The sequence below is a fragment of the Ranitomeya imitator genome, chromosome 2 (assembly GCF_032444005.1).
Source record: "Ranitomeya imitator isolate aRanImi1 chromosome 2, aRanImi1.pri, whole genome shotgun sequence".
Classification (NCBI taxonomy): Eukaryota; Metazoa; Chordata; class Amphibia; order Anura; family Dendrobatidae; genus Ranitomeya; species Ranitomeya imitator.
Genome location: NC_091283.1, coordinates 190,204,928 through 190,217,442, shown reverse-complemented (window position 1 = coordinate 190,217,442; position 12,515 = coordinate 190,204,928). Strand labels below are relative to the sequence as shown.

The 12,515-nt window shown below is 40.6% G+C and overlaps 1 protein-coding gene across 1 annotated transcript in view; it reads right to left on the bottom strand.

The window, feature by feature from the left end:
* EMD (emerin) overlaps positions 1 to 12,515 on the bottom strand; it is a 55,677-nt gene that overhangs the window by 31,643 nt on the left and 11,519 nt on the right. The window contains exons 3-4 of the mRNA XM_069748394.1: positions 8,744 to 8,818; positions 4,200 to 4,253 (exon numbers count right to left, since the gene is read on the bottom strand). Of these exons, the coding sequence (XP_069604495.1) occupies positions 4,200 to 4,253; positions 8,744 to 8,818 (129 nt within the window). The remainder of the gene's footprint in view (positions 1 to 4,199; positions 4,254 to 8,743; positions 8,819 to 12,515) is intronic.

The following is a 12,515-nucleotide window of genomic DNA, read 5'->3' as shown; positions in this document are numbered from 1 at the left end:
CCAATGATTCTCAATGGGTCAGGTCCTATCAGCCGTATATTACGCATCCGTATTATCCGGCTTTCTACGGCCGTAGAAAATCATAGCATGCTGCGTTTGTCACCGTATTGCGCAAATAATACGCCAATGAAAGTCTATGGGGGCGAGAAAAATACGGATTACACACGGACCAGCAGTGTGACTTGCGAGAAATACGCAGCGGTGTTAGAGAGAAGAGCCGGCAATTCATTGCGGTGTACAGTAAAATCACACTGACCGCTTACAATAGAATAGTTAGAATAAATGTGTACACATAGAATAGGTGTATATATATATATATATATATATATATATATATATATATATATATATATATATATATATATATATATATATATATATATATATATATATAACTCGAGCCTGGGAATTTTTCTGAATATTTTCCCACGCTCGAGGGACATCCAGCAGAGGGCGCATCACCGCGAATGAAGGTAACTACAGGTCATTGACCTACTTTACATTCATTCGCGGGGGTTTTACAGCCAAAGCGCTGCGGAATATGTTGGCGCTATATAAATAAAGATTATTATTATTATTATTATTATTACAGCCAGGAGCACAGCTGCATTAGCAGAGCTCCTGGGTGTAAAATTATTTAACCCCTTCAGATGGATTTACAGCGTGGGACGTGACAGATCATCGGAAGGTATGGTATATTGTTGCTTTTTTATTTTTACTTTGTTACAGAGCGAGGGTCTTCAGGTGGATTAAGAGAGCAATAAAATATTACAACAACCTATGCTTTTATTTCATTAAAAGACTTTGTAATAATGTGTGTGTGTGTGTTTTTTAACCATTTCATGCTATTGGATTAAAAATGGATAGGTGTCATAATTGACGCCTCTCCATTATTAATCTGGCTTAATGTCACCTTACAATAGCAAGGTGACATTAACCCTTCATTACCCCATATCCCACCGCTACACGGGAGTGGGATGAGAGTGGCCAAGTGCCAGAATAGTGCCTTTTCTGGGGTGGCTGGGAGCAGATGTTTTTAGCCGGGGGGGGGGGGGGGGGGTATGGAGGCAATAAGCGTGGACCCTCTCCAGGCTATTAATATCTGCCCTCAGTCACTGGCTTTACTACTCTGGCGGAGAAAATTGCGCGGGAGCCCACGCCAATTTTTCCGCCATTTAACCCTTAAACTTAACAGCTAGAGCGCCCAAATTTTGCACATACACACTACTAACATTAGTAGTGTGGAATATGCAAAAAAATGGGGATATGAGATGGTTTACTATATGTAAACCATGTCTCATATCATGTCGGGTTTGTGAAGGAGAAAGAAAAAGCCGGCAATTGAATTACCGGCTTTTCACATATCTCGCGCTGAATTAAATATAAATACAGTGTATATATATATATATATATATATATACAGTGGGGCAAAAAAGTATTTAGTCAGTCAGCAATAGTGCAAGTTCCACCACTTAAAAAGATGAGAGGCGTCTGTAATTTACATCATAGGTAGACCTCAACTATGGGAGACAAACTGAGAAAAAAAAATCCAGAAAATCACATTGTCTGTTTTTTTAGAAATTTATTTGCATATTATGGTGGAAAATAAGTATTTGGTCAGAAACAAACAATCAAGATTTCTGGCTCTCACAGACCTGTAACTTCTTCTTTAAGAGTCTCCTCTTTCCTCTACTCATTACCTGTAGTAATGGCACCTGTTTAAACTTGTTATCAGTATAAAAAGACACCTGTGCACACCCTCAAACAGTCTGACTCCAAACTCCACTATGGTGAAGACCAAAGAGCTGTCAAAGGACACCAGAAACAAAATTGTAGCCCTGCACCAGGCTGGGAAGACTGAATCTGCAATAGCCAACCAGCTTGAAGTGAAGAAATCAACAGTGGGAGCAATAATTAGAAAATGGAAGACATACAAGACCACTGATAATCTCCCTCGATCTGGGGCTCCACGCAAAATCCCACCCCGTGGGGTCAGAATGATCACAAGAACGGTGAGCAAAAATCCCAGAACCATGCGGGGGGACCTAGTGAATGAACTGCAGAGAGCTGGGACCAATGTAACAAGGCCTACCATAAGTAACACACTACGCCACCATGGACTCAGATCCTGCAGTGCCAGACGTGTCCCACTGCTTAAGCCAGTACATGTCCGGGCCCGTCTGAAGTTTGCTAGAGAGCATTTGGATGATCCAGAGGAGTTTTGGGAGAATGTCCTATGGTCTGATGAAACCAAACTGGAACTGTTTGGTAGAAACACAACTTGTCGTGTTTGGAGGAAAAAGAATACTGAGTTGCATCCATCAAACACCATACCTACTGTAAAGCATGGTGGTGGAAACATCATGCTTTGGGGCTGTTTCTCTGCAAAGGGGCCAGGACGACTGATCCGGGTACATGAAAGAATGAATGGGGCCATGTATCGTGAGATTTTGAGTGCAAACCTCCTTCCATCAGCAAGGGCATTGAAGATGAAACGTGGCTGGGTCTTTCAACATGACAATGATCCAAAGCACACCGCCAGGGCAACGAAGGAGTGGCTTCGTAAGAAGCATTTCAAGGTCCTGGAGTGGCCTAGCCAGTCTCCAGATCTCAACCCTATAGAAAACCTTTGGAGGGAGTTGAAAGTCCGTGTTGCCAAGCGAAAAGCCAAAAACATCACTGCTCTAGAGGAGATCTGCATGGAGGAATGGGCCAACATACCAACAACAGTGTGTGGCAACCTTTTGAAGACTTACAGAAAACGTTTGACCTCTGTCATTGCCAACAAAGGATATATTACAAAGTATTGAGATGAAATTTTGTTTCTGACCAAATACTTATTTTCCACCATAATATGCAAATAAATTGTTAAAAAAACAGACAATGTGATTTTCTGGATTTTTTTTTCTCAGTTTGTCTCCCATAGTTGAGGTCTACCTATGATGTAAATTACAGACGCCTCTCATCTTTTTGAGTGGTGGAACTTGCACTATTGCTGACTGACTAAATACTTTTTTGCCCAACTGTATATATATATATGTGTCTCAATGACATTATATATATACATATACTGTATCTATGTTTTAACGAACATTTGAGCCCATAAATCCATTAGATGTCGGTTTTGCAAGCCTGCGAGAAAATATCGCAGTACGGATACCATACGGATTACATACGGAGGATGCCATGCGCAAAATACGCTGCCACACCCTGCCTACGGATGACATATGGATCACTATTTTGGGAACATTTCTGCGTATTACGGCCGTAAAATACGGACCGTATTGTCTTACGCCGAGTGTGACGCCGGCCTTAGTGTCCTAAGAGAGAGACACGTGAGTGGAGCTCTAGACCATTTTCTGCCAAAATTATGTATTTTATTTTTCATTCTTTAACCTTGACTTTTATTAATCTTCTCGTCTCCGCAGAAAGGGCAACAGAGCAGGAAGGCCCTTTCTTCAGTAAAACTATATTCTCATTCTGCTAAATATTACAGAATACAGTAGAGGGAGTATTTATTAATAAAGAGGATGTGCTGGCAATGTAATGACTAGAGAAGGGTGAAATTAATTCTGTTTTCAGGACTTGCTTCTACTCATTATTCAAGCAATCCAGCTAAAATCTATTACTGACTAGCTTTAAAGTGCAGGATAGAAAGCGCACTGCTCAATTAGTGTATGTTCACAGGTGGCATTTTCACGCAGTTTTTTTTTTTAACAAGCGTTTTTGCAGCAAAAAAACGCACCGTTTTACTGTACCAGCAAAGTGAATGACATTTCTGAAATCTAGTGCACATGTTGCTTCACATCTGCAGCATGTCAATTCTTTCAGCCATTCAAATGAATAGGAATAAAACGCACAAAAAAACAAATGCGAAAAACGAGGCAAAAATGTGTGTATTTTATACAGCGGTAGTTGCATCAGATTTTTCTACTGCAAATACTGAATGTGTGCAATACCCTTTATACTCTAGTTACATTTAATACAGATTACAGTAAGGATATGTGCAGACGATCTGGAAGAGGCAGTGCTTTGGACGCAGTGCATGATTTCTTGAAATCCCATACACTATGCGGTAACATCTGGCTGCTGCGGGTTGGATGCTGCACAAGTATGCAGCGTCCAACCTGCAGAGTTTACTGATCAATCGTGTGCACATACCCTTATTCATAACAAAACTACAGGCTCATTACACTAACCATTGTCATCATCATATTGTCTTCTGCTGTACTGCTGTCTACTCTCGTAAGAGCCTGCGAAAAGAAAACTTTTAATTATTAAAAGATATTAATTTATATAAACATATAATGTCTAATGTGAAATATTTTCTATTGTTTGCCATCATTATAAGCCCTATGTGGGTGGATGTTATGGAAAAGGTTCCTGACTTGAATGTCTGCCATGTTATACAAGTATATATACGTATTTATAAAAGAGCTTTCAAGTGTGTAATGGATATAATACATGCCCATTATAATCTATGGGGAAAATCATGTGTGCATGTTTTTTTACTGATTGTGTCCACACAAAAAAAAAAAAAAATCACAGACATGTCTGTTTTTGAAACGATTCGCAAATCAAAATTATCAATACAAATCCAGGATCTGTGACAAATCACTGACAATACACATTGCCATCAGTGTGCAATCCGTCTACTGTCCCAGTTTTTAGCATTGTAATGGGGAGGAGAAGCTATGAAATTTTTATTTTTGGTATACACAACCCGTTCAAAAGCTTAGGGTCACTTAAAAATGTTATTATTTTTGAAAGAAAAGCAGTTTTTTTTCCAATGAAGCTAACATTAAATGATTCAGAAATACACTCTATACATTGTTAATGTGGTAAATGACTATTTTATCTGCAAACGTCTGGTTTGCAATGCAATGTCTTCATAGGTGTATAGAGGCCCATTTCCAACAACCATCACTCCAGTGTTCTTATGGTACTTTGTGTTTGCTAACTGTGTAAGAAGGCTAATGGATGGTTAGAATACCCTTGAAAACCCTTCTGCAAGTATGTTAGCACAGCTGAAAACAGTTTGGCTGATTAGAGAACCTATAAAACCGATCTTCCTTTGAGCTAGTTAAGAATCTGGAGCATTACATTTGTTGGTTCCATTAAACTCTCAAAATGGCCAGAAAAAAAAGAATGTTCATGTAACACTTGACAGTCTATTCTTGTTCTTAGAAATGAAGGCTATTCCATGCGAGAAATTGCCAAAAAACTAAAGTAGAAAGAGAAGTGGGAGGCCCCACTGCACAGCTGAGCAACAAGACAAGTACATTAGAGTCATAGAATAGAATCATAGAATGGTAGAGTTGGAAGGGACCTCCTGGGTCATCTGGTCCAACCCCCTGCTCAAAGCAGGATTCACTAAATCATCCCAGACAGATGTCTGTCCAGCCTCTGTTTGAAAACTTCCATAGAAGGAGAACTCACCACCTCTCGTGGCAGCCTGTTCCACTCATTGATCACCCTGTCAAAAATGTTTTTCAAATATCTAATCTGTGTCTCCTCCCATTCATTTTCATCCCATTGCTTCTAGTCTTTCCTTGTGCAAATGAGAATAAAGATGATCCTTCTACAATGTGACAGCCCTTGAGATATTTGTAGACAGCTATTAAGTCTCCTCTGAGTCTTCTTTTCTGCAAGCTAAACATTCCCAAATCCTGCAACCATTCCTCATAGGACATGGTTTGCAGACCGGTCACCATTCTGGCAGCTCTTCTCTGAACTTGCTCCAGTTTGTTGATGTCTTTTTTAAAATGTGATGCCCAAAACTGGACACAGTATTCCAGGTGAGGTCTGACCAAAGAGGAGTAGAGGGCAATAATGACTTCATGTGATCTAGACTGTATGCTTCTCTTAATACATCCCAGAATTTCATTTGCTTTTTTTGCTGCTGTATCGCACTGTTTACTCATGTTCAGTTTATGATCTATTAGTATACCCAAGTCTTTTTCACATGTGCTGTTGCTTAGCCCTATGCCTCCCATTCTGTAAATGCTTTTTTCATTTTTATTGCCCAAATGTAGTACTTTGCATTTTTCCTTGTTAAAAACCATTCTGTTAGTTGCTGCCCACTGCTCCAGTTTATTTATATATTTTTGAATCCTCTCTCTTCTCTAGTATTAGCTATCCCTTCTAGCTTTGTGTCATCAGCAAATTTAATTAGTGTACCCTCAATTTCTTCATCTAAATCATTGATAAAGATGTTGAACAATACAGGGCCCAGGACAGAACCCTGTGGTACCCCACTTGAGACATTCTTCCAACTGGATGTGCAGCCATTTACGACCACTCTTTGGGTCTGATCACTAAGCTAGTTATGAATCCACCTAACAGTTGCCTTGTCCATTCCATACTTAGTCAGCTTTTCAATAAGGATGGTGTGAGATACTTTGTCAAATGCTTTGCTGAAGTCAAAATATACTATATCTACAGCATTTCCCTGAGCCACCCAGTCAGTGATTCTGTCATAGAAGGAAATTAAGTTAGTCTGACATGACTTATTAGTTACAAACCCATGCAGACTCTGGTTAACCACTTTATTCTTATCCAGGTACTTATATACATGTTAATAATTTGTTCAAAGATCTTTCCTGGTATGGAAGTCAGACTCACCGGCTTATAGTTCCCTGGGTCCACCTTCTTCCCCTTTTTGAAGATAGGAACAACATTTGCTCTTCTCCAGTCTTCTGGGACTTCTCCTGTTCTCCAAGAATTTTCTAAGATTATGGAGAGTGGTTCAAATTTTTTTCTGCTATCTCCTTCAGTACTCTGCGGTGTAATTCATCTGGACCTGGTGACTTGAATTAATTTATGTTAGCTAAGTGTTTCCTCGCTATCTGTTTATAGATATCCTGGATTCTTCTACACCTTTAATAGGACAGTGAAGATCACTTAATGATACATTTCCTTTCTGAGAGAAAACAGATGCAAATAAGGAATTTAAAAGTTCGGCCTTCTCAACATCCTTTCCTACCATTTCATAATTTTCATCCTGTAAAAATCCTATAGCATCTTTGACTTTTCACACATCCCCCAAATCCTTTTTTATTGCTTTTGACGTCTCTTGCAAGCCTTAATTCATTGTCAGCTTTAGCTAATCTGATTCGTGCCCGGCAGGTTCTGCAGACAGCATTATATTCTTCTTTAGATATGCCTCCCTCTTTCCATTTGATAAGCATTTCTTTCTTCCTTTTTAGCATGTGTTTAAGTTATGTGTTCATTCATCCTGGTTTCCTTAAATGCTTTGTATTCTTCCCCCTTTTCAGAAATGTTAACGATTGTGCTTTGAGAATCTTATTTTTCAAGATTTCCCAACCTTCCAGGACATTTTTGTTCTTAAGGATATCCAGCCATTGGATCCTTCCGATCCGATTCTCTTTCTTAGTCCCTTAAAATCTGTAGTTTGAGAAATCGACGCCTCACAGGTCCTCAACTGGTGGCTTCATTAAATAGTACACGCAAAACACCAGTGTCAACGTCTACAGTGAAGAGGCGACTCCGGGATGCTGGCCTTCAGGGCAGAGTGGCAAAGAAAAAGCCATATCTGAGACTGGCTATTAAAAGGAAAAGATTAATATGGGCAAAAGAACACAGACAATGGACAGAGGAAAATTGGAAAAAGTGTTATGGACAGACGAATCCAAGTTTGAGGTGTTTGGATCACACAGAAGAACCTTTGTGAGACGCAGAACAACTGAAAAGATGCTGGAAGATTGCCTGACGCCTTCTGTCAAGCATGCTGGAGGTAATGTGAAGGTCTGGAGTTGCTTTGGTGCTGGTAAAGTGGGAGATTTATACAAGGTAAAAGGGATTTTGAATAAGGAAGGCTATCACTCCATTTTGCAACGCCATGCCCTGTGGACAGCGCTTGATTGAAGGCAATTTCATCCTACAACAGGATAATGACCCAAAGCACACCTCCAAATTATGCAAGAACTATTTAGGGAAGAAGCAGGCAGCTGGCATTCTATCTGTAATGCAGTGGCCAGTACCGTGACCAGATCTCAACCCCATTGAGCTGTTGTGGGAACAGCTTGACCGTATGGTGCAAAAGTGCCCATCAAGCATGGGGTGAAATTTCTCCAGATTACCTCAGCAAATTAAGTGCTAGAATGCCAAAGGTCTGCAATACTGTAATTGCTGCAAAGGGAGCATTCTTTTGACGAAAGCAAAGTTTGAAGGAGAAAATTATTATTTCAAATAAATATCTTTTTTTCGAACCTTGTCAATGTCTGGACTAGATTTTAAATTCATTTGGCAACTCATTTGATTAACAAAAGTATGAGTTTTCATGGAAAACACAAAATTGTCTGGGTGACTCAAACCTTTGAACGGTAGTGTATGAGAAAATCAATGATGGTAAAAACTGACACACTGACCAAATCGGATCCAAACATGATGAAAATAAGTATGTTGTTCAGCATACGTGACTGCAGACTTTAACCTCAAGCCTGGACAACACCTTTAACTAAAGACACAGAGACCCTGAAATGAATTTTGTAATTTGATCACATTACTGTGAATATCTTGTTGCAAGTACTAACACAAGGTTAAAAGGGCTCTGCTCTTTTAGAAAATTGTGTGCCATACACTGCGATACTTACGGTATAATAAAAAAAAACAATGGACCCAGGGAGTGCGAGTAGCACTCAGTATGCTTTTTTTTTCTTATAACTATCGCTTCATATGGTAGAAAGTTTTCTAAAAGAGGACAACCAATTTAATTACTTACTTGTAGACGTTGGCAATTTAGTTTTTTCACGTTCATACTGAAAAAGCTTCTTTTCATATAGTGTGCGAGTAGTACCTATCAGAGAGATTACGAGAAAAAAATTATCTTACTTACAGTAATGTAGCATCTGCAGATCCATACTGGCTCCGCACAACAGTAATGTGTCATATCATAGAAGGCATTAGATTGCACCTGCTACACTACAAATGTCATTTTCTCTTTCCTTATAGAATATCTGATAAATTATATAAAACATTAATATTCTCTATGGGTTTGTTTTTCTATTTCAAATAAAAAAAATGTAAATGGCAGCTGCCGAACACAATCAAATTAGAGTTGCACTGTCCCACACTTAGGTGGATCGAAATTCTTTTAAGGCATTATTGCATGTCAAACCTGATGTTGTGACCCTTGTTTGACAACTCTATCCCAATACTGTGCAGCTATCTAAATAGTGAAACCTGACATAGTGGAGACTGACCAAAAATAGTACTTCGCAAAGTCATTTCTTGTAGAACTACAACCCTTATCATGTGTGTAAGGCTATGTGCACACTTTGCGGATTAGCCTTAGGAATTTCTGGTGCGGATTCTGCCTTTCTTGGCAGAAAACACAGCTGTGGATTTGACTTGTTTTTTTGTGGGAATCCGCAGCATTTTTTGTGCAGTTTTGCTGCGGATGTTTTGCGGATTTTCAACAATTTTTACCCCTGCGGATTTCTATAATGGAATGGGTACAAAAACGCTGCAGATCCGCAAAAAACATGACATGCTACTTCTTTTAATCCGCAGCGTTTCCGCACCGGATTTTCCGCAACGTATGCCCAGCTTTTTTTTTTTATCCTCATTGATTTACATTGTACTGTAAATCAATTGCAGATCTGCAGCGTTTCTGCACCGCAAAAAACGCTGCGGATCCGCAGAGAATCCGCAACGTGTGCACATACCCTAAAGATACTTCCTGTGAACATGTCCATAAAATAATGTTATGCAATGTGTGAAATTTAAAGGGACTCCGTCACCTGAATTTGGAGGGACCAATCTTCAGCCATAGGGGCAGGGTTTTCGGGTGTTTGATTCACCCTTTCCTTACCCGCTGGCTGCAATATTGGATTGAAGTTCATTCTCTGTCCTCCGTACTACATGCCTGCACAAGGCAATATTACCTTGCGCAGGCGTGTACTATGGAGGACAGAGAATGAACTTCAATCCAATATTGCAGCCAGCATGCAGCCTGCGGGTAAGGAAAGGGTGAATCAAACACCCGAAAACCCCACCCCTATGGCTGAAGATTGTTCCCTCCAAATTCAGGTGACAGAGTCCCTTTAACAATGGTAATAAGGAGTTGCTTTTATTTTACAAATAGAAATGATTGATCTTTGATAAATGTTCCTGCTTATCTTGAAGGTCGATGTAAGTGAAGTTCCAACAATTATCAGGTGTTGGTAACAGATCGGTTCTCTGGCACCAGATGTAATAATTACCATAAAAAAAGGAACTAGTTCTGAAGAAAGAGTGAACAGAGCGTGAATTCTCAAATCAAAGTGCTTCCTTCCTTTTAAAAGATCTTGTGGTAGACACTTTCTGGTTTAAAATATTCCCACGGGGTATTGTAAGTTACTGTGCACACATAAAAACAGATCCTTATTCAATGGAACACATAAAGAATATTTTTGGTACCTACTGTTAAATCTCTTGTAGCTTTCAATGGGTTACATAAACACTTAAAAAAAAAAGTTGGCTCCTCCTCAACAGGTTACACCTGTGTAGTGGAACCAAGCTACTGGAAGAGAAGAGCCCGCAACAGAAAGAGAACCACCACATATGCCAAATGGGGGCAAACAAGGGTGGGTGCTGTGCACCCCAGTGGAGGCTACAAGAATTTACAATAATTACAGAAGATCTTCTTTTCTCGGGAGCTTTATTGGGGGGACAAAGGAAAACATGGGATGTCCAAAAGCAGACCCTGGAGTGGGAAAACATATGAACCAGAATTCAGAAGGATAATGAATAGTAGGCCACCACCTTAGTGACAGCGGCAACTTGCTGTCATGAGTTGTGTCCACCAACGTGAAAGTCTGTTCTGAGTAAAATTATGAAAATGTAAGCATTGAAGACCAAGTAGTGGCAGAACAGACATCTGATGGTGTATGGCCTAAGAGGACCACACTGACTGAGTGCAGTTAATTAGTGACCGTCAATAGGGGTGCACTAGTCTTAGCACAATAGGCTTACAGAATGGCAGTGTCATGCCGGTGATTTGCACGGTTTGTAAGCACCAGCCTACTCACTGTGTGCACCGCTCTGCTCCTCCCTGTGTCAGACGCTGAGCTGCCTTGTGCAATACTTCCAGCACTGCTAAAGCCTCCTGTTGCTCGAGAATCTCCACCCGGCTGTAGGGAGGAACAGCGAGACTCGTAAATTACTTGTCTCTCCTGTTACCGAACAGCCTCGTTTACATGTTTTGCCTGAGCTCTCCGCTCCTGACCTCGGCTTCGTATTTTGAACCTCGGCTCCCCGCCCTCATCTAGGCCTTTTTGACCACATCTCTGTCAGTGCTTTTTATTTCTGCCTTTGACTCATTGGTCATCTGCAGGTTCAAAGATTGCCCTCGAATGGCACCAGGTGACTACTCTAACGGCCCAAGCCTATCCTCACCATGAGAGGCTCTAGTGAAGACCAGGTAGTCACTTAGTTACGCCCCTCCAGGGTAAGACCGACCCCAGTTGTATTACTGCCGGATTGTGCCTGAAGGACATCCGTTTCATCCGTTTTGTGCCGGATCCGTCCCTTCAGGCTTTTTAGCCGGATTCAAAAAACGTGTCCTGCAACGTTTTTTGTGTCCAGCGAAAAAGCCTGAAGGGACGTTTCAGGCAATAAATGCATGGAACTGATGTGTGAAAGAACATTTCCGGCGACCGAATCCATCTCTCCATATCTCTCTCTCTCGTCAAACAACATTCATAAAGACAAGTGCGGGGATCAAAGAGAACTTCAGCATCTCGATGATCCATCAAAAGTGATATAGGGTGTACAGAGTAACATAGTAACATAGTAACATAGTTAGTAACATAGTTAGTAAGGCCGAAAAAAGACATTTGTCCATCCAGTTCAGCCTATATTCCGTCATAATAAATCCCCAGATCTACGTCCTTTTACAGAACCTAATAATTGTATGATACAATATTGTTCTGCTCCAGGAAGACATCCAGGCCTCTCTTGAACCCCTCGACTGAGTTCGCCATCACCACCTCCTCAGGCAAGCAATTCCAGATTCTCACTGCCCTAACAGTAAAGAATCCTCTTCTATGTTGGTGGAAAAACCTTCTCTCCTCCAGACGCAAAGAATGCCCCCTTGTGCCCGTCACCTTCCTTGGTATAAACAGATCCTCAGCGAGATATTTGTATTGTCCCCTTATATACTTATACATGGTTATTAGATCGCCCCTCAGTCGTCTTTTTTCTAGACTAAATAATCCTAATTTCGCTAATCTATCTGGGTATTGTAGTTCTCCCATCCCCTTTATTAATTTTGTTGCCCTCCTTTGTACTCTCTCTAGTTCCATTATATCCTTCCTGAGCACCGGTGCCCAAAACTGGACACAGTACTCCATGTGCGGTCTAACTAGGGATTTGTACAGAGGCAGTATAATGCTCTCATCATGTGTATCCAGACCTCTATTAATGCACCCCATGATCCTGTTTGCCTTGGCAGCTGCTGCCTGGCACTGGCTGCTCCAGGTAAGTTTATCATTAACTAGGATCCCCAAGTC